This window comes from Camelina sativa, chromosome 17, assembly GCF_000633955.1.
Source record: "Camelina sativa cultivar DH55 chromosome 17, Cs, whole genome shotgun sequence".
In the NCBI taxonomy this organism is placed as follows: Eukaryota; Viridiplantae; Streptophyta; class Magnoliopsida; order Brassicales; family Brassicaceae; genus Camelina; species Camelina sativa.
Genome location: NC_025701.1, coordinates 2,625,397 through 2,646,265, shown reverse-complemented (window position 1 = coordinate 2,646,265; position 20,869 = coordinate 2,625,397). Strand labels below are relative to the sequence as shown.

Here is a 20,869-nt window from a genome sequence, read left to right as displayed (position 1 = left end):
AAAAATAAAACGACGTTATCTCTCTCTCTCTTCTCTCTCTCTCTCTCTCTCTCAAATTGAGCGTGTTTCTCGGGGTTAAATCGTCCGCCTGATTGTTTTTTCTCAGTCAAAGAAATCAAATGATATGTTGATGAAGCGAAACCTAAGTCCCTTGTGCAGATCCGTGCTCAGATTCATCGATTTATCAGTTTGTAGAGCCATGGCTTGTTTTCTCGATTGCTTCCGCGCCAGAGACGATCGCTCTACTAGTAATCTCGTCTCTCACTCTTCGCTCGCCAATCCCAGAGTAACTCTTTCGCTTCTCTTGCTTATTTTTCCCCCAAATCTTTTATTGGCATGATCGCGTCAATTTTTTGGGTGTTAATTGAGCTGCTACAATGAAATAGATCCTTCTCTGATAGATCCTTGAGCTGGATTTTGTGTATGATGGATGTAATCTGTTGGGTTTCTTTCGATTTTGTTCATATCGAATCTGACCGGTCGCCTAATAACATGTTTTCTTTTTGTATTGATCTTCAGAAAACTCAGGACTCGCAGAATGATTTGTCAGCTTTGTTTCTTTCTAAAGGTAAATCTCTTTTTTGATGTGTTTATATCATGAATCTTGACGATTTACTAGTTTTTTTTTATTTTTGGTATCGTTCTTGTTAACAACGTATGGGTTTTGTTCTTGATTTTGTAGAGAAAGCAGCTTCTTCGCCTTGCCTTGACAAAGAAAAATTTGATTTGGATTCTATACATATTGACAAAGGCCTAAGGGATGAGGTATGATTCAGATTCATATTGAAAGGATCGTCTCTAATCATTTCTGATGCGAATTATTACTGTTATCATGATCAAGATATGTGTCCTTGGATTTGATTTCATAATCTCACTTAACTGCGCATGAATCAATTTCTAGCTAGTTTTTGAAATCCTGATGGTTTTCTTGCGAGTCTTATAATTACCACAACTCTTCTTAAGGTAATGAGAAGATGGGTTCTATGGTTTTGTTACTGAGGTGGTCTTTAGCTTTGTTTCTCTACAGTGAATGTGCTATAGATTCTAGACCCTTTCGTTGTAAAAATCTCTGAAATTCAGATATTTCCAAAGAGTCTGATTGTCGATTCCTATAAGAGTTCATGCTGAGAATCATCTAACACTTTTTTCTTCTTCTTTTACTTGTGCAATCATAGGCGCGGTTTCTTAAAGCTTGTGGTACTATACCGGAGACACCTATTGAAATTAGGAAAGCATCCCAAAAACTAAGTAGTCCTCAACATGCTGGATCTTCCCATTTCCACTCATGGATTTCCAGTAGCTCTACGATGGGGTCTCATTTGGCTGAATCCCCAACCCCCACGAAAGCTTGTGAAGAGATGGGAAGACCATCATTTACTTCAGAGCAAGCACCTAGCAGGTAGAGACGTCACTTTGTTTAGTTAAAAGTTAAAACATCTGTTCAAAACGTTATGTGAATAAAACATATATTTTGCCTCCTTATGCCATGCTTGACAGAATTGCCAGGGTTTCTATGCTAACATTATTCTCACCTCTTACTAATTTTTCACTCTTTCCTTTTTCCTTTTTTTATAATAGTTGTGTGATCGATGTCCGGGACAGTGCAAGGATCTCTTCTGCTTCTAGTGATGGTACTGAAGTAGAAAGCATTGGCACTGCGATCAAGGGTGAGTTGAATGGAAGTGGAAGGCCAACGCTCACAGTTGGAAAGACTAAGTCTGTCCGATTTGAATGCGATCTTGATCAGTCTCACTCCTCTAATTCTTCCGAGAATAGCAGTTCAAGAAAATCCGAGATGGGTGGCAAATTTTGTTTTACAGCAAACTCACCTAATCCAACCCCCTTGAGGCTATCTGATGAGATGCAGACTCCTGGAACCATATATCCTGCGAACATGGAATCAGCGGGAAGAGGGAGGCCTAGAATCAGGTCTCAGTTTGTGCATTCAGTTTCCAATGTAATGGAAAATGCATCCTTATATAAGGTCCTTAATGATGCTCATGGGAGCCTAGAACAAGCGGAACCGCAGATTTACAAAGAGAAAATAGAGTATGAAACACCCTCTTCAGCAACTTATGGGGAAAAGGTGGAAGAAAGCTCAGATGAAAAATTATCCAAGTTTGAGGCAAGTTTTTCTCCTTGGCTAAACCAGATCAACGAAGACAACAACGAAAACATTGCAGTTTCAAACGATAGGACACCAGGACTTGCTGCCATAACCCCAGGTGACAGGCCTATCATTGGATTGGTACCTGCTCAGTGGATCGAGAATGAGCAAACTGATATTTCACCCAGAATGTGGGATGGAAATGGAATCCCAAACTCGACAACCAAATACAAGGAGGTAGTATTCCTTGCCTTTCATATCCGCTGTTTATGCTCTTTCAGTTCCTCTAATATTCAGAAACATTCTTCTTACCTTATGCAGGATCAGAAAGTGAGCTGGCATGCTACACCATTTGAGGTGAGGCTGGAGAAGGCACTTTCTGAGGAAGGTGGTCAGAGTTTATTCCCTCAAAGGTATATTCACCGTAACTCTCAATGACATTCCTAAGAAGTGATGAACAACTACATAAGTAACCATAAATATGTGTGATGCAGGAAACTTGAAGTGATGATGGAGGAGGTTGAAGGGGACACAGACTTATCGCAGCTGCAGCATTCAGTGCAACCAAGCTCGGTAGTTTCCTTCTGAAAGTCTATTTGGCTTTCGTACAGAACAGTATAGCTTACAAAGTTACATATGGCTATAATGACTCATGAGCAAATGAAATACTCTTGTTTCTGGCTTTTTTAAGGAGCTTTAAGGATATTAAAGAATATAAACAGTTGCGTTTATTATCCTCTTGAGAATTCTCTTCACCAAGCACACTGCTCTTTTGCTCTTTTGCTTGATTAATATTAAAGCAACTCCAATAATACTTATACTTTCATGTCGTATATGTGTGATAAAGTAGTGCCTCACCATGTTCATATTTTAAGATGGAGCAAAGCTGAGGTTCCGTCAAGTCCTTTCGCATTGGAGTAAGTAGTGTATTCTCTAATGGTAATCCCTCTGTACTTTGGAGGGTTTTCTTCAGACACAAGCTCTGTAATCGGTCCGTAAACTCTAGGATCCGGTCTTACACCGGTGGTAAAGAAACATGCGACAGACACTCGAGCTCTTGTGGCTCTGTTCGCCAATACTCTATGCTCCAAACTGATGAACTTGTCGTTTGTTATAAGCTGCGTTAGAAACCACAAAACTCACAAAAGTTAAAAATTTTGAATTTATAGGGAAGATCAATTATACAATGCAAAATTTTGAGCAAAAAATGCAATGGCAAACTTGCCTGTAAAAGGTCTCCGATGTTGATGACGAGAGCGCCGGGAACATGAGGAACATCGAACCAGTACCCTTCACGAAGAACCTGAAGCCCTTCGATCTGATCTGGAAGAAGGACAGTAAGAAAAGAGATATCGGAGTGCTGACTTGTGCCTAAAGTTAGGTCAGGCTCTGGACACGGTGGGTAGTAATGGGAGAGCATGATCAAGCCCTTGGAGCAGTCCATGTCCTTGAGGTGATTAGGGTTCAACCCTAATGCTTCTGATAAAAGCTCAAAGAGAAATTCACCCAAAACCATCACTTGCTCTGAGTATTCCATCATAACATCCCTGAAACCAATGCAGTGATACACACCATATGAATAAAGAGAAGATTACGTACACATAGATCAAGTTGAAGCAATAGAGTCATATATACCCACAAATCTCTGGCAGATCCTGTGGTTTCGGAGGATTTGGAGCCATGGTACAAGCCAAAGTGTCTCGCCAACTTGCAGATGGGGAACTGAAGAGATGGAAATTACTTAAATACAGAAACCTTCTGCTGAAATCGCGGCTGTAGAAACCTTTCCTCACTTCAGGGGACTGCTCGTGAAAGTCACGAACTCCATCTTTTACCTTCTCAAGAAGATCAAGCGAAACTCCATGGTTAATCACTTGAAAGAAACCCCACTTGGCTGCTGCTTTTTTTATCCCTTCAACCGCGTTCTTGCGCTTGGCCACGTCCTCGAACACCCTTCCTCCGAGATCGATCGTTGGGATAGTCTTGAGATGTAGCAAGTCCGAGGAAAGTGGTTTAGGGTTTGATAATGTGGCAGATGGGTGATGGAAGATGCGTGGAATCTTTGATACTCCGGCGTCGACGAGTCCTTTCACACCCGTTTTCGTCTCATCGAAAGCTTTAAGCTCACTGGCTCGATCGAATGAAGCAATATTCGTCGTCTCCATCGTTTTTGTTTCTTAAAAACAGAGCAATATGATACAATCACACAACATAATAACCCGTATAGTATAAAACAAGAATGAACTATATGTTCTTAAGTTCAACGATGGGACCAGTTGCTAGTTGCTAGTTGCTAGTTGCTAGTTGCTAGTTTGCTACAGCTAAACTATTGATAAGAGATAACGTTGATAAACAAAAACAACCGCTTGTGACAGTGACTGGGGCAGACAAGTCATAGTAATTAACTATAAAACTTATTTGCAGAAAAAAAAAAAAGTCCCACGTGTCTTGCCAAAATGAATTTGGCATTCTCGGATCTTGAGATAGAGTCATAGAGACATGAATTTAGTGAACTATGAACAAAACATTAAAACATGAAATTCATGAATTTAGTGAACTATGAACAACATGCTAACATATCGAAAGACCATAATTAACCAGTAAACCATTACTTAACCAAACTTTAAATATTGTCATCTAATTCAACTAATCACAAAATACAAATGAATTCCAAATTAATTAGTATATATGCATATAGCCAATATGTTCATCATTCAATAGTGAAATTCAATTGATTACCCATATCCGATTACATCTTATCTGGACCAAATTGAAATGGCAATATTTAATCCTTAAATTCTACATGGTTCACACATCTCCACATGTTACATATACACAGTCATGTCGTATATTTGTAGGAAAGTGGTTGCTCGCAATGTTTCATATTTTAAAATGGAGCAAAGCAGAGGTTCCGTCAAGTCCTTTGGTATTGAAGTGAGTAGCGTATTCTCTTATGGTGGTCTCTCTGTACTTTGGAGGGTTTTCTTCAGACACAAGCTCTCTAATCGGTCCGTACACTCTAGGATCCGGTCGTACGCCGGTAGTAAAGAAACATGCGACAGACACTCGAGCTCTTGTGGCTCTGTTCCCCAATACTCTATGCTCCAAACTGATGAACTTATCGTTTGTTATAAGCTGCATGAAAAACCGCAAACCCCACAAAAAAAAATATAAAAACTTTGAATTTATAGGGAAAGTCAATTCTACAAGGCATAAAGGCGTTGGTAAACTTGCCTGTAAAAGGTCTCCGATGTTGATGACGAGAGCGCCGGGAACATGAGGAACATCGAACCAGTACCCTTCACGACGAACCTGAAGCCCTTCGATCTGATCTGGAAGAAGGACGGTCAGAAAAGAGTTGTCGGAGTGCTGACTTGTGCCTAAAGTTAGGTCAGGCTCTGGACACGGTGGGTAGTAATGGGAGAGCATGAGCAAACCCTTGGAGCAATCCATGTCCTTGAGATGATTAGGGTTCAATCCTAATGCCTCTGATAAAAGCTCAAAGAGAAATTCACCCAAAATCATCACTTGCTGTGAGTATTCCATCAAAACATCCCTGAAACCAATGCTGAGTGATTGATACACACCATATGAATAAAGAGAAGATTTACACAACACATCAGATCAAGTTAAAGCAATGGAGTCAAACCGACAAATCTCCGGCAGATCATGTGGTTCCGGAGGATTTGGAGCCATGGTACAAGCAAAAGTGTCTCTCCAATTTGCAGCTGGAGAACTGAAGAGATCGAAGTTACTTTGATACAGAAACCTTCTGCTGAAATCGCGGCTGTAGAAACCTTTCTTAACTTCAGGGGACTGCTCGTGAAAGTCACGAACTCCATCTTTCATCTTCTCAAGAAGATCAAGCGAGACTCCGTGATTAATCACCTGAAAGAAACCCCACTTGGCTGCTGCTTCTTTGATCTCTTCAACGGCATTCTTGCGCTTGACCACGTCCTCGAACACCCTTCCTCCGAGATCGATCGTTGGGATCGTCTTGAGACTTAGCAAGTCCGAGGGAAGCGGGTTAGGGTTTGATAACTTGAGAGATGGGTGATGGAAGATGCGTGGAATCTTTGAAACTCCGGCGTCGACGAGTCCTTTCACACCCGTTTTCGTGTCATCAAAAGCTTTAAGCTCCCTGGCTCGATCAAATGAAGCAATATTTGTCGTCTCCATCTTTGTTTCTCAAAAAACAGAGCAATATGATACAATCACACAACATAATAAACCATATAAAACAAGAATGAACTATATCTGTTCTTAAGTTCAACGATGGAACAAGTTGCTACAGCTAAATCATTGATAAGAGATAAGGTTGGTAGACAACGCAACCGCTTGTGGCAGTGACTGAGCCAACAAGTCGTAGCAATTATTGCAGAAAAAAGAAAAAAAAGTCCCCACGCGTCTTTAATATTCTCAGATCTTGAGATAGACTAATATAGATGTTAGATGTACCATTGAGTCTTTTGGATCTGTAGAAGTTTTCATTCTCTGTAATGGTGTCTCTATTTATATTGGGGTTGGTTTTGATCAAACAAGAAAACAACTACGGTCCTTCTAAAAAAAATGTTTTCTTGTATTCAAAGCCTAAATATTTTGTCATTGTTTTCAATATTTGGCCGAAAGACCATATTTATTACAAACACTATTAGTATGTTTTTACCCGAAAAATATTCATGATATATGAGTAAAACAATATGATTATAGAGAAAAAGGCATCAACATTAATCTTATGCATGCTTGATAAAAATCCCAAACACTTGAAATTCATGAATTTAGTGAACTATGAACACAAGAAGTACACCATTACCAACCAGTAAACCTTAAATATTGTCATCTAATTCAACTCATCACAAATTAAAATACAATAGAAATCCATAAGCATATAAGTATAACCAACATGTTCATCGTTCAATATTGAAATTCGATCGGTTAATCGTATCCGAGTACACATAATTTCGACCAAACGGAAATTAAAATGACAATATCGAATCCATAAATTCCATTCCACATATGGTTCACACGCGCAACGTTACATATTCTGTCATGTCGTGCATGTGTGAGAAAGCAGTAGCTCGCCATGTTTCATATTTTTAAATGGAGCAAAGCAGAGGTTCCGTCGAGTCCTTTGGCATTGACGTAAGTAGCGTAGTCTCTAACAATGGTCTCTCTGTACTTTTGGAGGGTTTTCATCGGACACAAGTTCTTTAATGGGTCCGTACGATCTAGGATTGGGTAGTACTTGTACGTAGGTGGTGAAGAAACATGCCACAGAGACTCGAGCTCTTGTGGCTCTGTTCGCCAATACTCTATGCTCCAAACTGATGAACTTGTCGTTTGTTATAAGCTACATTAAAAACCCCAATTTTTTAAAAAACACCTTTGAACTAAGAGGATGATCACAGCTCAAACAATTATAGAATTGTAATTAAACTTGCGAAATCTGAGCTATCAAACATGAAGTGATTTGGTAAACTTGCCTGTAAAAGATCTCCGATGTTGATGACGAGAGCGCCGGGAACATGAGGAACATCGAACCAGTACCCTTCACGGCGAACCTGAAGTCCCCCGATCTGATCTTGTAGAAGGACGGTGAGAAAAGAGCTGTCGGAGTGCTGACTTGTGCCAAAAGTTAGGTCAGGTTCTGGACACGGTGGGTAGTAATGGCAAAGCATGCGCAAACCCTTCAAGCAATCCATGTCTTTAAGGTGATTATGGTTCAACCCTAGAGCCTCTGACAAAAGCTCAAATAGAAATTCTCCCAAAATCATCACTTGCTTTGAGTATTCCAACATAACATCCCTGACAATTCACCAATGGATAGATATATTAAAGTTGATATAAGTGCCTCAATTATTGCATAAATTGACCAATAATATATCTATTCAGCAACGTCGTTGACTAAGTTCTGAGGCATTTTTCAACAAAATAAAAACAGGTTAAAGTAATGGAATCATTCATACCTACAAATCTCTGGTATATCTTGTGGTTTTGGAGGATATGGAGCCATGTAGCAGTAGCATGAGTCTCTCCAATTTGCAGATGGAGCTCTGTAGAGATCGAAATTACTTGTATACATAAACTTTTTGCTGTAATCACGGGTGTACAATTCTTTCCTATAGCTTCTGGGGGTTGCTCGTGAAAGTTACGAACTCCATCTTTCATCTCCTCAAGAAGATGGAGCGAAACTCCATGGTTGATCACTTGGAAGAAACCCCACTTGGCTGCTGCTTCTTTGATCCCTTCAATCGCTTTCTTGCGCTTAACGGCATCCTCGAAAACCCTTCCTCCTAGATCGATCGTTGGGATCGTCTTGAGATGTAGCAACTCCGAAGGAATTGGTTTAGGGTTTGCTAGTTCGACGACCGATGAGTGATGGAATATGCGTGGAATCTTTGAGATTCCGGCGTCGACGAGTCCTTTCACACCCGTCTTCGTCTCATCGAAAGCTTTAAGCTCACTGGCTCGATCGAACGAAGATGCAATTTTCGCCGTCTCCATAATTGTTTTTTTGTTTCTCATTAAGATAAACAGAGCAAATCATATAGCACCCTCCGACAAGTTAACCTACGCACGCAAAATATGGGACCAACTTTGTATTGAGACATTAACCCCATTGATAAAATACAAAAGTTGATTACAGAGAGACAATTTGTGGCCCATTCGCGTTAAACACAGTCTTATTGAAAGAAAAAAATGGAAAATTATTACAGAGAGAAAATAAAAAAATCCCAAAAAACATATTTATTTAGATAAATGACATTCTCAGATCTTGAGATAAAGTAATCCAGAGGTACCATCAAATCCCTTGGATCTGTAGAACTTTGCATACTCTGTAATAGTGGTATCTCTATATTTGGGAGGGTTTTGTTCAGACAAATGCTCTTTGATTGGTCCATAAAGTCTAGGGTTCGCCATCATATATGAACTGAAGAAACACGCCACCGATATTCTCGGTCCATCTTCATTCGCCAAAACCCTATGCTCTACGCTTATGAACTTGTCGTTTGTTATAAGCTGCACAGTGCCGGGCAGGATTATAAAAGTCATATATTCCATAGATTAAACAAAAAAACGAAAAAGGTTATAGTTAGATATTTAAAACCTGGAGAAGATCTCCAACGTTTACGACAAGAGCCCCTGGAACAGGAGGAACATCAACCCAATATTGGTCATGGAGAACTTGAAGCCCTCCGATATGGTCTTGAAGAAGAAGAGTGAGAAAAGAATTGTCCGAGTGTTTGGTCAAGCCTAAAGTAAGGTCTGGCTGGGGACATGGCGGGTAATAATGGCCGAGCAACAGCAAGGAGTTAGTGCAGTCCATGCCCTTGAGGTGATTAGTGTTTAACCCTAGAGCTTCTGAGAGAAGCTCAAAAAGTAATTCACCTAATTTCATCACTTCTTTTGAGTACTCAATCATCGTTTCCCTGACCAAAAAAATTACCAACAGGGGAGATCTTATATAGTTTGATTTTTAAAAATTAATACAAAAAGTCATGTATAGTGATATTCGCATATGGGTAAAATACTATTAGACCATATACTATATAATTTCATCGGACCTAGGTAACATGTTGTTACCATATAGACCAATATAGACCATAACTCATCATGAATACAATTTTTTTGGATTTCACGTTAATTACAAAATATGAAACCTCTTACCCACAAGTGGCGGGCAAATCCTCCGGTCGTGGAGGATCCGGTGCCGTATAACAACCGAGTGTGTCTCTCCAATTCGCCGCGGATGAGCTAAAAAGATCGAAGTTGCTGCTATACACCATCTTACTAGCTGGATCTCGAGAGTAAAAACCTTTCTTCACCTCTGTGTCTTGCTCGTGAAACTCACGAATACCTTTTTTCATCTTCTCCAAGACATCGAGTGGGATACCGTGATTGACCACCTGGAAAAATCCCCATTTCTCCGCCGCGTCTCGGATCTTTTCCACCAAGTTTCGCCGCGTGATCGAGCCAGCGCCACGTCCTCCTTTGAGATCGATAGTAGGGATGGTGAACTCCGAGGAAGAAGGTGGTTTTGGACTTGCTAAAGTAACCGGAGGTGCACGGAATATGGCCGGAACCTCTGAGATCCCGGCATCGACAAGACCTTTGACGCCGGTTTTGGTATCGTCGAAAGCTTTTAGTTGAATTAAACGATCAGTTGGAAGCGATGACTCCATTGGTTTTTTCTTGTAGCTGAATTGGATCTTTAAATTCTGAATGCAAACTTGTTTCCATAAAAGTCAATATTGATTTTTTAAAAGAAAACGCAAGTTGTATTTATGTTACCTAACCACGTGGGGAAATATAACAGGAAAATAATAGAAAACGACCAAGACAGATTATAACATTAAAAGTTAAAAAAAAATGGAGATGCGGGGTATCGATCCCCGTACCTCTCGCATGCTAAGCGAGCGCTCTACCATCTGAGCTACATCCCCGATGATGTAAGCATTTGTCTGTAGTCCTTGTAAACCACACAAAGGCGACTATATGAGGTAATTGTTTGGGCTCTGTAGTTTTGTAGCTTAAAAATATTTAGCTTCTTTGGGCCTTGGTCTCTGGGTTGGTCCGTGGCTTGAAATAACCGGTTCTTAAAGTTTGTGAGAGATTTGTGTTTTGTTTTCTTTTTAAAAGTGAGCTCTCACTTTCCCGGTGACTCTTTTAGTCAAAATTTCAAAATAAAGTGCCCTAATCCCGGCTGCTCGTCGGAGGAAATATCCGGCGAGAGAGTGAGTGATTTAGCGACGGAGAGAGATGGCCGGATTAACGAGAACAGCCGGTGCTTTTGCGGTAACTCCACACAAGATCTCCGTTTGCATTCTCCTGCAGATATACGCTCCGTCGGCTCAGATGTCTCTCCCTTTCCCTTTCTCTTCCGTTTCTCAGCACAACCGTCTCGGCCTCTACTTGCTCTCTCTCACTAAGGTTTCACTCCTCTTTTTCTCCCTTTTAATTGCATTTTCTTATAGGTTTTTTGAGGTTTAATTCGGCAATGTCTTTTGATTCTTGAGAGTTTCTTGGCCCATCTCTTATAGCTTTCTCCAAGTAGACGACGGAGTGTGGATTTGTCGGTTTTGTGTGTTAACAAAGTGTTATTTTCCCTGACGAAATTGAGATATTCGTGCTGCAGTCTTGCGATGATATATTTGAGCCGAAGCTGGAAGAGCTCATTAATCAGCTGAGGGATGTTGGTGAAGAGATGGATGCGTGGCTTACTGACCATTTAACCAATAGATTTTCTTCTTTGGCTTCACCTGATGATCTTTTGAATTTCTTTAACGACATGCGAGGTTAGCTGCTTAAGGTCTGTTTTTTTCTTTTTCTTTCCCCGTCATGTTTGGATCTTATTAGTTATCATTTCTTTGGTTGTAGGAATACTTGGGAGCCCTGATTCAGGAGTTGTGCAAGACGATCAGATTATTTTGGATCCCAACAGCAACTTGGGAATGTTTGTTCGTCGTTGCATTTTGGCATTTAACCTCTTATCGTTCGAGGTATTGTTCTTTTTACGTTTTTGCTATTTTTGTTTTATCTTGAAACTGGATAGTAGAACTATTGTTCAAGATGATGTTTAGTCTGAGGTTTTTGCTTGAAGGACTCGTATTTTAGATATGTATGTGACGTTTGCTTGTTTTTTGACCCACTAAGATAGAGTAGTTTTCCAGGCTAGATTTAAAGTGTAGACCTACTTATAAATGCTTTAAAGTATGAGATTTAATGGCAAAACTCTGACAGATCTGGGTGAAGTATAATTTCCAGCGGTAATAATGAATATAGCGAACCTCTTGATTGTTCTTCCTTTTCCTAGGTTTGGACACCCACTTGTAATGTCAAAATAAATGTTTGAAAGAACCGTCCATTTCATTGATATGTGATTCCCGTGCAGGGAGTTTGTCATCTTTTTTCAAGCATTGAAGATTACTGCAAAGAAGCTCATTCAAGCTCTGCTCAGTTTGATGGATCTAATAATGATCTGGAATCATTAACACATTATGATCAGATGGATATGGAGATTTATGCGATTGATAAAGCGACCGAAGAACTAGAGCTTCAGAAAAATGCTAGTGGAAGTGTCCCTTTTCACCTTCATACGCCTGAAGCAATATTCAAAGTGATAGAAGGTATCACTTCTGGTAATCCCGTACTTTTGCCCAAAGAAAACTTAATATTTCTCAGACTTTCCAGGTGCTAGTAACTATTGAGTGGATTGAACTTTATATTCGTGATCAGGCTTTAGATGCTACTTTCCTTTCTATGTATGGTAACATGTTTTTGATGATGCATTTGCATTAGTGGTAGGATCACAGTTCAACCTGTATCACACTTTTTTCCGACGACTTTTGAAGTGTTTTTTGTTTTTTTTTTGTTTCTGAACAGTTACAAAGATATTTCCTTACTCTAATTAAATTAGCTATCTGCTTTGTGGTTTTGTTTCATTCTTATGTTTTGACACTTTCTTGTTTTGTAAGGCTCTCAATGTTATATAAACGCACAGAACAAATGAAACATGCAGGTTTGCGAGTTTCTCCGAAGGAATCGTCAAGAACCAGAAAGAAAATTACAGAAGCTACTCTAGTTTCTAGTGCGTCATCAAGTACAGTTGAGGATACTCTAGTAGATGAATCATTATTCCTTCGGACAAATTTGCAGATACAAGGTTTTTTAATGGAACAGGCTGATGCAATTGAAACGTAAAACCTCTATTTCCTTAGTAATCGATATAATTCTGTCAAAAGTACTGCTAGTTCTAAAACTTTCATCTCCTTGTAATGTCAGCCATAGAAGTTCAAGTTCATTCTCTTCAAGTTCGATTGAAAGTTTCCTTGAGCAGCTTCAGAATTTAGCCCCTGAATTGCATCGTGTAATGTTCTTGCTTCTTTATATTTTACTTTGCATTCGATTCGGAAGTTATCTATTCTTTGATTGTTTTCATATTCTTACATGTTATGTATGGCATGCAATGATGCAGGTTCACTTTTTGCGCTACTTGAATAAACTTCACAGCGATGACTATTTTGCTGCTTTGGATAATCTCCTCCGTTACTTCGATTACAGGTAATCTGTAGTTTTTGCTGTTGTTATCCGTTTCCCAAAAAAAGTGTCAGAATTATCATAATATTACTGCTGACTGCTTATCGCTTGCATGTGACTCCTGTAAATATCCAGTTTTGTTGCCTGTTAGATGTTTGGCACTAAGAACTTTGTTTCAAACATGAGCTGATCCATGTTCCATTGCCTTAAAGTGCAGGGACTGAGGGATTTGACCTTGTTGCTCCTTCAGCTGATTGCAGCATGTATGGAAGGTACGAGATTGGGTTGCTATGTTTGGGAATGATGCATTTCCGCTTTGGGCATCCGAATTTGGCCCTAGAGGTGAGCTACTACTTCTTTTGATAGTTTCTATTGCTAAAGAATTGTTTTGGACCTTTAAAATGCTTCCTGGATGGACCACATTTTACATTGGATAGTTTATTGGGCTGTTTGTGAGGCTAATAATAAGTGATGCTCATTTTGTGATGAATCTTGAGTGTGTTAACCTCACACTATTATTTTCCTTGATAGATTACTTAAAGTTATAATGAGCTACTTAGATCATACTTCTGTGTATATACAAATTTTATTTTAGAAAGTTGAAAATTTGCCCATGCAAGCAGTGATTTATCTGCTATCTTAACTTCATAATTATAAGATATCTCACTAGACATAAAGTAGGGTCTTATCATTGTTTGGTTTGCTTATAATATGGTTTCTCCCCAACCACAGGTTTTAACAGAAGCTGTGCGTGTATCACAGCAGGTATATTCTCACTTTATTCATCTGCTGTTACTCTATTTATAGTATCCTTTGAAGAAAGTGGTGTGTTAAATTCCTGCAGGACGTGTAGTTGTATAAAAGTTTCCTTCAGCTGAATCTGGAGCTAGTTTTTTTCTAGTTTCGTATTATAAAGTTCTGCGAAGGGATTTAGGACCATTATTGCTATGTCTCTTAACATAATCCTGTATTAAGAGCATCAGACTTAATTTACAGTTTTACATGATGTTTTACCGCTGATAAAAAGATATATGTAAATTACGTACTGATTTTATGGTGTCACATGGGGTAGTGCAGTCTTAGCAGATATGAATTTAGTTGTATATTGTACATGCTAGAAGGATCAATTTTTCTCACGTAGCTTCAATGTGCTATCACATGAGCACCGTCAACAGCTTATGTTGTTTGAAGATACTTTTGTTCAAGCTATAGATATTTATGGTATTTTAAACGTTTGTTGGTTCTGCAGCTTAGTAATGATACTTGTCTAGCATATACACTAGCAGCAATGAGCAACTTGTTATCAGAAATGGGCATTGCAAGTGCCAGCAGTGTTCTTGGATCCTCGTACTCACCTGTCACTAGCACTGCGTCTTCATTATCCGTACAACAAAGAGTGTACATACTTTTGAAAGAGTCTTTAAGGAGAGCGGACAGTCTAAAGTTAAGACGCTTAGTGGCTTCCAATCATCTTGCGATGGCTAAATTTGAGTTAATGGTAAGTTCTATACTCAACTAGTTTTCTTGAGCTATAGGATGTGTTACAAAGAAAGAAAAGTCACCAGTTTTCCTTTCCGCATGTGTCTTCTTTCATCTCTTTTTTTGTTTCTGTAAACTTGACGTACAAAGCTTAAATTTGCACGTACTTTTACATTCAAATTATTCTGTTTTTTTTTAATGCTTAGCTAGCCCTGCTTCTTTGATAACTGTCAAATAATGCAAAAAAATCCATATCTTTGGTATCCTGGTATACGTGAAATCAGAATAGTTATTTTGTTGTCATACAGCATGTGCAAAGGCCTCTACTGTCGTTTGGTCCCAAAGCTTCGATGCGTCACAAAACTTGTCCAGTTAGTGTCTGCAAGGTACTCAGTATACCACCTAACTATTTTGACTAGAGTGAAATATTTACATCTCCTTTTGAGGTCTAATCAGGTCTCGAATAATCCATGGCAGGAGATACGACTAGGTGCACACCTTATCAGCGACTTTTCTTCTGAAAGCTCTACTATGACAGTTGATGGTTCTCTAAGCTCGGCTTGGCTTAAAGACTTGCAAAAACCATGGGGTCCACCTGTGGTTTCCCAGGACTCTGGTTCTAGAAAGAGTTCGACTTTTTTCAAGTTATGTGATCATTCGGTCTCGATTCCTGGATCTGTATCACAATTAATAGGTGCTTCATATCTACTACGGGCTACTTCATGGGAGTTTTATGGCAGGTATACTTATACAATTTCGCCCTTTGCTGACCTTAACTTTCTGACAACTAACATAGAAACTTAAAAGTGTTGATTTTCTGTAGTTTATTAATTCATTTGTTTCTTGATAGTGCTCCTATGGCTCGTATGAATACCTTGGTGTATGCTACTTTATTCGGTGACTCTTCGAGGTAATTTCCTTGAAATGTATCACTTTCTTGTCCCCGCCCCACACTCTCTCTCTTCCTTCTTTCTAAAACGGTCTCTTACATTCGTCTTGAGGGATTTTGATCTATTTCTTGCTTCTACAGTTCATCTGACGCAGAGTTAGCATACTTAAAGCTCATTCAACATCTGGCACTATATAAGGGACACAAAGGTTAGATTGCATAAGGTCATTCAACATCTTGGCACTATATAGGCCAAGTCAGTGTAGAAATGTCTATATTTTATTCTAAATTTTCCAATCACGTTTATTTGTTGCTGCTTCTATTGCATGCAGGGTATTTAATTAGATCTTGCTTTATGTTTTTTTTCTTTTCCTGTGTTGACCTGTTTTCTGAAACAATGCTTTTCTAGATGCCTTTGCTGCTCTTAAGATTGCGGAGGAAAAGTTCTTAACCGTATCAAAATCAAAAATTTTGTTGCTCAAGTTGCAGCTACTACATGAACGTGCCTTGCATTGGTAAGGTTCCCAGTCTCCTAAACATGTCACTCCAGTTAATCTCTCTATTGGTTCATATAAGCACCATGGGTACGAGAAAGGATGGGAGTTTCTAATCAACTTTTGCTCCCCCAACGCAACTCTGCCGGAGTTTCACTATTTTACAGCACTCTAAATTCTAAATAAAATGCGTCTTCTTGATATTTTGCTTAAGCAACATCATAGAACCAGCAAAGCTGATCCATCTGCCCTCTGTGATCATTTAGTGCATTGTTTGAGGGTGAAATTTAAACGCTTCGAAACTGTATAAACCATTCATTTGGATATAGAATTTGAACATAGGCTTTCTCTTAAGTCAGCTGTTTTAACTTTCTTAACTCTATTAGTGGGAATCTAAAGCTAGCTCAACGAATGTGCAATGAGCTAGGAGGATTGGCATCAACAGCCATGGGTGTAGACATGGAGCTGAAAGTAGAAGCTAGTCTTCGCGAAGCTCGGATTTTGCTTGCAGCAAAACAGTATAGCCAGGTTTGTAGTAAATCCTTATTAACCATCTATTATTAACTCCATGTGCAATCTATAATCTCAGGCCATGTGCTATTGGTAGTCTATCTTCAAATTTGCTTTCCTACTACGTTCTCTACAGGCAGCAAATGTGGGACACTCCCTTTTTTGCACGTGTCACAAATTCAATTTGCAAATCGAAAAGGCTTCTGTTCTTCTTTTGCTTGCAGAGATCCATAAGGTAATAAATTTCTAGCTTGAGAACACATTAATTGGACAATCCATGCTACCTTACCAGATTGGTTTGCTGGAATATATTTTTCCTTCCATGCATAGCTTAACATGCATGTATTTCTTCTGAATCTGCTCTATCTCTGCTGATTAGGATTATAATACATATAAAACTGTTGCGCTATGGGTATTATTTTCAATTCTTCATCAGTTTTCTGAGTGGCTTTCAATTTTTGCCCCCCTTCGTTTTTGGTTTACAGAAGTCAGGAAATTCAGTCCTGGGTCTTCCATATGCGCTGGCAAGCATCTCGTTTTGCCAGTCATTCAACTTGGATCTTCTCAGAGCATCAGCTACGCTCACGCTGGCTGAGCTGTGGCTTGGTCTTGGATCAAATCATGCTAAACGGGCATTAGACCTTTTGCATGGGGCTTTCCCTATGATTCTTGGCCATGGAGGTTTGGAGTTGCGTGCTCGAGCATACATCTTTGAAGCAAACTGCTATCTCTCGGATCCAAGCTTTTCAGGTAGCTTTTGTTGTCTTTTACTACTTAGATTGTAGGTATTTTTTTTGCCGTCAGATTGTAGTTCATGTTTCGTAGTTGCAAAATATAGAATAGTCATTGCCTTTTCCGAAGAGCGGACAATGAAAATGATAAGCCAAACGTGGTCTCTGTTTTATTAAGAATAAATTGAAGTGAATGACATTAGGGTTATAGTAGCTACCTAAGTGAGATGTTTCCGACTCTTATGGATAAAGTTTTATCTTGGTCGTTGCGAGTTTCTAATTTGTTTTGACTTTTGCTACCAGTTTCCACAGATTCAGATACTGTCCTGGATTCTCTAAGGCAAGCTTCAGATGAACTTGAATCTTTGGAGGTAACTTATGCCAATNTTGTAGGTATTTTTTTTGCCGTCAGATTGTAGTTCATGTTTCGTAGTTGCAAAATATAGAATAGTCATTGCCTTTTCCGAAGAGCGGACAATGAAAATGATAAGCCAAACGTGGTCTCTGTTTTATTAAGAATAAATTGAAGTGAATGACATTAGGGTTATAGTAGCTACCTAAGTGAGATGTTTCCGACTCTTATGGATAAAGTTTTATCTTGGTCGTTGCGAGTTTCTAATTTGTTTTGACTTTTGCTACCAGTTTCCACAGATTCAGATACTGTCCTGGATTCTCTAAGGCAAGCTTCAGATGAACTTGAATCTTTGGAGGTAACTTATGCCAATAAGAATGCTATATAGCTTTTAATTCAAAAATAGAACGGAACTCTATAACTAGGTTTCAGCTTCGTTAGCTCATCACAACTGAAAAAATTGGATCTTAGTAACCGTGATTTACTGTTGGTAATGGTTGTGTTTATTGTGCAGTACCATGAACTGGCAGCGGAAGCCTCGTACTTAATGGCGATGGTATATGACAAGCTGGGACGGGTTGAGGAGAGGGAAGAAGCTGCTTCTTTGTTTAAGAAGCATATCATAGCTCTAGAAAACCCTCAAGATGTTGAACAAAACATGGCATAAGAGTTTCTGACCTTAGTTAATAAGCTTATTGTGCAAAGCTTGTAACTTTAAATGACGCGTTCTTCTAGTGGATCCGAACCTTGTATAACAACATGTAGAGGAAATAGTGTAAGTTCATTGAAAGTTATTTTATCAAAACGTCGTCGCGTGGATGGAAACTAACCATACATACCCCTTGCCCAATGTCTCAATGGGTTTTCTTTTCTTTTTGTGTTGTCAATTTGGGTTTTAATTTTAATCGATTAAAGAATAACATAATTATATTTTCTATTTCTCTCTCCTTTTTTTTCCTTTCTTTCTAAGTTTTTGAAGTACAGTTTTTCTTGTTGAAAAACAAAAAGAACTACATTTTTAAAAATTTCTATTTTGGAGTCTTTGTTTTTAAAAAAATATATATATTTTGCTTAACATTTTCATGCCCAAAAAAAGAAAAATAGAGAATAGTGAAATCAAATTATATATATAATTTTTTTAATCCACATAACTTAAAATCAAATAATAACATGTTTTTGCCAATTAAATATTTTTTTGAAATATATGTATTACTAATTTGTTTAAGTATCAAAAAAATTTAAAAGATATATCGCGTCAATAAATAAAAAACTAATATATATATATATATATATATTGATACATATTAAAATCAAATGATTTTGTCCAAAACTATAATATTTAAAAATAAACAATTAAAAATTGATATAAAATTAACAAATAATTACCTAAGTTTTAACCATCTAAGTTCAGTTAATATATTAATTTAACATATAATTTTACTAGTATCATTTGTTTTAAATGATGAAAAATTATATCATTTTCTAAGTGATGTTAATATAAATTAACAAATATATCAATTATTATGTGAAATAAATTTATCTATTTGTATCAATATTTTGAAAGTGATGTAAAAAATTTAGATTTACATTAGTCATATTGAAAGATGTCATACAAATCATTAACAGTATTGGTTATTGTAACTAATGTTAAAATATAATTTTCGTATCGATTATTAAGAAGTAATTTAAATTAGTCTGATTTTGGCTTAAGAGTCTTCCCGTCTTTGTGGAAACATACATTTCTAGTAATACATAGTTGTAAATTTTACAAATATTCCGGCGAATCAGCCTCAAGCTTATATTAGAATCATTAAAAGTCAAGTGTTGGTGGGACTATAAAAAAGAGGGAGTTTTGAAGAGTCAGATGCTGGTGGGATTATAAAAATGCATCTTTTCTTTTTGTGTTTGATGTATCTCTAATTAAACCAATGATCGAGAAGGTTTTGCGTGAGCACAATTATTTTGGAGACATTACCATTAAAATGGTAGTTTCCGAAGATAACTCCAAAATTTGTTCTATAGATTTTTGGTGTATATGTGAAACTGCTATCTTAGATAAATAATGAAGACATGTAAATCTTTATGGAATCTTTCAAAAAATATAAGATAACACTGATCACCAGCAATTAGAACAAATAGTTCACTACCTTCACTGTTCTAAATTCAATCCAAACTTGCAGAGTTTCCGCTAAAATGGTATTATATCATACCAATAAATTTTAATAGTTGACTTTCAAATTTTAATAAATGTTAACCATGCCTCTGTTCAAAAGATGTGCGGATCTAGATTGAAAAGGTAACTATTAGTATACAAAAATGGTGATTACATACATTAATAATCAAGATAGACCAAGCCATTTTCTTTAATGCTAATAAATCAAATATTTTTTTTTTAAAAAGTAACTATGTTTGTGAGTTGATTGGACTTATTGACCATGCTTGACTTTTTATTCATAGCTGATGCGTGGTGGCTTGTAACCGTAAAATTTAGATTGAACTTCGGCCATTTTCATCTAAAGTTTTCTAAGGCCAGTGGTCTTGATGCACTTATATTTTCATGACCACGAGGGTTCGAAACCTAAATAGTGTATGTATATATATTTTTTTCGCTTGTGCGATTCTGTCTTTGCCTCATCATCCCTATCTTGTGGTTGGATTGGACTTGGACAGGTCCCACAAGAGCCAGGGAGATCCATCACGGAACGTATCTTTTTTATAAATCAAAAGCGGACCGTACACGTGTTTTCTCTCAGTCAATCGTTAATTAGAAATCCTTTATTTTATTTGTCTGTCAATCGTTAGCATCGAGCTCCATAGCAGAGTTGGTGAAATCAATGGGCCACCAAAACGCTGACGTTTCAGAGATATTGGAAAAATGCCCACTGATGATATCTAACCGGTAGATAAGCCCTCCCTACACGTGAGCAATCCGTAACTGGACAAGGATGAGCCAAAGAGCGCAAGCAGGGAGGTTCACGAAACGTGTATCCTCATTTTAATCAAAACCGGACCGTACACGTGTACACTTCGATGTCCAGTGACGGTCAACATCTGTTTGACCTGCTGCCATTCTCAGTCATAATATTATAATCAGAAAATCCTTTAATCTATCTCGTTTCAGCATCAAGCTCAACGATACAGACTCAGTTCCATAGCAGAGTTGGTGAAATCAATGGGCCACAAAAACGCCGCCGTTTCAGATACTCAGCAGCACAACGACGAAGACGACAGCGCTGCGGAATCTTCGCCGGGATTCAAGCTCGTCGGATT

At 38.2% G+C, this 20,869-nt stretch overlaps 6 protein-coding genes and 1 non-coding gene across 8 annotated transcripts; 2 read left to right on the top strand and 5 right to left on the bottom strand.

Annotated features, from left to right (window-relative positions):
• Positions 7 to 2,846, top strand: LOC104754822 (protein JASON). Its single transcript, XM_010477101.2, has 7 exons — positions 7 to 286; positions 520 to 568; positions 683 to 765; positions 1,176 to 1,399; positions 1,579 to 2,344; positions 2,429 to 2,520; positions 2,602 to 2,846. Exons 1-7 carry the CDS (start codon positions 125 to 127, stop codon positions 2,693 to 2,695), a joined length of 1,470 nt encoding a protein of 489 aa, XP_010475403.1. The 5' UTR covers positions 7 to 124; the 3' UTR covers positions 2,696 to 2,846.
• Positions 2,948 to 4,423, bottom strand: LOC104754823 (1-aminocyclopropane-1-carboxylate oxidase homolog 3-like). Its single transcript, XM_010477102.2, has 3 exons — positions 3,743 to 4,423; positions 3,333 to 3,654; positions 2,948 to 3,225 (listed from the first exon to the last, which is right to left on the bottom strand). Exons 1-3 carry the CDS (start codon positions 4,270 to 4,272, stop codon positions 2,971 to 2,973), a joined length of 1,107 nt encoding a protein of 368 aa, XP_010475404.1. The 5' UTR covers positions 4,273 to 4,423; the 3' UTR covers positions 2,948 to 2,970.
• LOC104754821 (1-aminocyclopropane-1-carboxylate oxidase homolog 3) lies at positions 4,814 to 6,286 on the bottom strand. The gene is made up of 3 exons (XM_010477100.2): positions 5,757 to 6,286; positions 5,342 to 5,663; positions 4,814 to 5,242 (listed from the first exon to the last, which is right to left on the bottom strand). The coding sequence occupies exons 1-3, from the start codon at positions 6,284 to 6,286 to the stop codon at positions 4,988 to 4,990; spliced, it is 1,107 nt and encodes a 368-aa protein (XP_010475402.1). The 3' UTR covers positions 4,814 to 4,987.
• LOC104754819 (1-aminocyclopropane-1-carboxylate oxidase homolog 2-like) lies at positions 6,928 to 8,714 on the bottom strand. Its single transcript, XM_010477099.2, is given in 5 exon segments — positions 6,928 to 7,288; positions 7,290 to 7,457; positions 7,591 to 7,912; positions 8,074 to 8,228; positions 8,231 to 8,714. Coding segments are annotated over 5 exon segments (1,140 nt in total). The 5' UTR covers positions 8,633 to 8,714; the 3' UTR covers positions 6,928 to 7,195.
• On the bottom strand, positions 8,692 to 10,290 carry LOC104754818 (1-aminocyclopropane-1-carboxylate oxidase homolog 1). The gene is made up of 3 exons (XM_010477098.2): positions 9,776 to 10,290; positions 9,216 to 9,537; positions 8,692 to 9,127 (listed from the first exon to the last, which is right to left on the bottom strand). Exons 1-3 carry the CDS (start codon positions 10,288 to 10,290, stop codon positions 8,876 to 8,878), a joined length of 1,089 nt encoding a protein of 362 aa, XP_010475400.1. The 3' UTR covers positions 8,692 to 8,875.
• On the bottom strand, positions 10,479 to 10,551 carry TRNAA-AGC. Its single transcript has one exon. It is a non-coding gene; the product is annotated as a tRNA-Ala (tRNA).
• On the top strand, positions 10,743 to 18,433 carry LOC104754814 (anaphase-promoting complex subunit 5). 2 transcript variants are annotated; one of them, XM_010477091.2, is made up of 20 exons: positions 10,743 to 11,038; positions 11,244 to 11,403; positions 11,486 to 11,607; positions 12,000 to 12,246; positions 12,627 to 12,804; positions 12,890 to 12,974; positions 13,083 to 13,168; positions 13,357 to 13,486; positions 13,877 to 13,909; positions 14,394 to 14,642; positions 14,932 to 15,009; positions 15,101 to 15,363; positions 15,474 to 15,533; positions 15,654 to 15,721; positions 15,922 to 16,027; positions 16,393 to 16,534; positions 16,653 to 16,751; positions 17,002 to 17,266; positions 17,551 to 17,618; positions 18,114 to 18,433. In XM_010477091.2, the coding sequence occupies exons 1-20, from the start codon at positions 10,868 to 10,870 to the stop codon at positions 18,264 to 18,266; spliced, it is 2,763 nt and encodes a 920-aa protein (XP_010475393.1). In that variant the 5' UTR covers positions 10,743 to 10,867; the 3' UTR covers positions 18,267 to 18,433. The 2 variants fall into 2 exon arrangements, with proteins under 2 accessions (XP_010475393.1, XP_010475395.1); XM_010477093.2 differs by having other exon boundaries at positions 10,868 to 11,038; positions 12,000 to 12,234; positions 18,114 to 18,266.

Coding starts and splice junctions, on each gene's coding strand:
- LOC104754822 (XM_010477101.2), top strand. CDS start 125: ATGTTGATGAAGCGAAACCTAAGTCCCTTGTGCAGATCCGTGCTCAGA. Junction 766..1,175: donor ACAAAGGCCTAAGGGATGAG/GTATGATTCAGA, acceptor GTGCAATCATAG/GCGCGGTTTCTTAAAGCTTG. Junction 2,345..2,428: donor CGACAACCAAATACAAGGAG/GTAGTATTCCTT, acceptor TACCTTATGCAG/GATCAGAAAGTGAGCTGGCA.
- LOC104754823 (XM_010477102.2), bottom strand. CDS start 4,272: ATGGAGACGACGAATATTGCTTCATTCGATCGAGCCAGTGAGCTTAAA. Junction 3,655..3,742: donor GATCTGCCAGAGATTTGTGG/GTATATATGACT, acceptor CATTGGTTTCAG/GGATGTTATGATGGAATACT. Junction 3,226..3,332: donor ACATCGGAGACCTTTTACAG/GCAAGTTTGCCA, acceptor TTTCTAACGCAG/CTTATAACAAACGACAAGTT.
- LOC104754821 (XM_010477100.2), bottom strand. CDS start 6,286: ATGGAGACGACAAATATTGCTTCATTTGATCGAGCCAGGGAGCTTAAA. Junction 5,664..5,756: donor GATCTGCCGGAGATTTGTCG/GTTTGACTCCAT, acceptor CATTGGTTTCAG/GGATGTTTTGATGGAATACT. Junction 5,243..5,341: donor ACATCGGAGACCTTTTACAG/GCAAGTTTACCA, acceptor TTTTTCATGCAG/CTTATAACAAACGATAAGTT.
- LOC104754818 (XM_010477098.2), bottom strand. CDS start 10,290: ATGGAGTCATCGCTTCCAACTGATCGTTTAATTCAACTAAAAGCTTTC. Junction 9,538..9,775: donor GATTTGCCCGCCACTTGTGG/GTAAGAGGTTTC, acceptor TTTTTTGGTCAG/GGAAACGATGATTGAGTACT. Junction 9,128..9,215: donor ACGTTGGAGATCTTCTCCAG/GTTTTAAATATC, acceptor GGCACTGTGCAG/CTTATAACAAACGACAAGTT.
- LOC104754814 (XM_010477091.2), top strand. CDS start 10,868: ATGGCCGGATTAACGAGAACAGCCGGTGCTTTTGCGGTAACTCCACAC. Junction 13,169..13,356: donor CTCCGTTACTTCGATTACAG/GTAATCTGTAGT, acceptor ATTGCCTTAAAG/TGCAGGGACTGAGGGATTTG. Junction 16,535..16,652: donor CAGCAAAACAGTATAGCCAG/GTTTGTAGTAAA, acceptor CGTTCTCTACAG/GCAGCAAATGTGGGACACTC.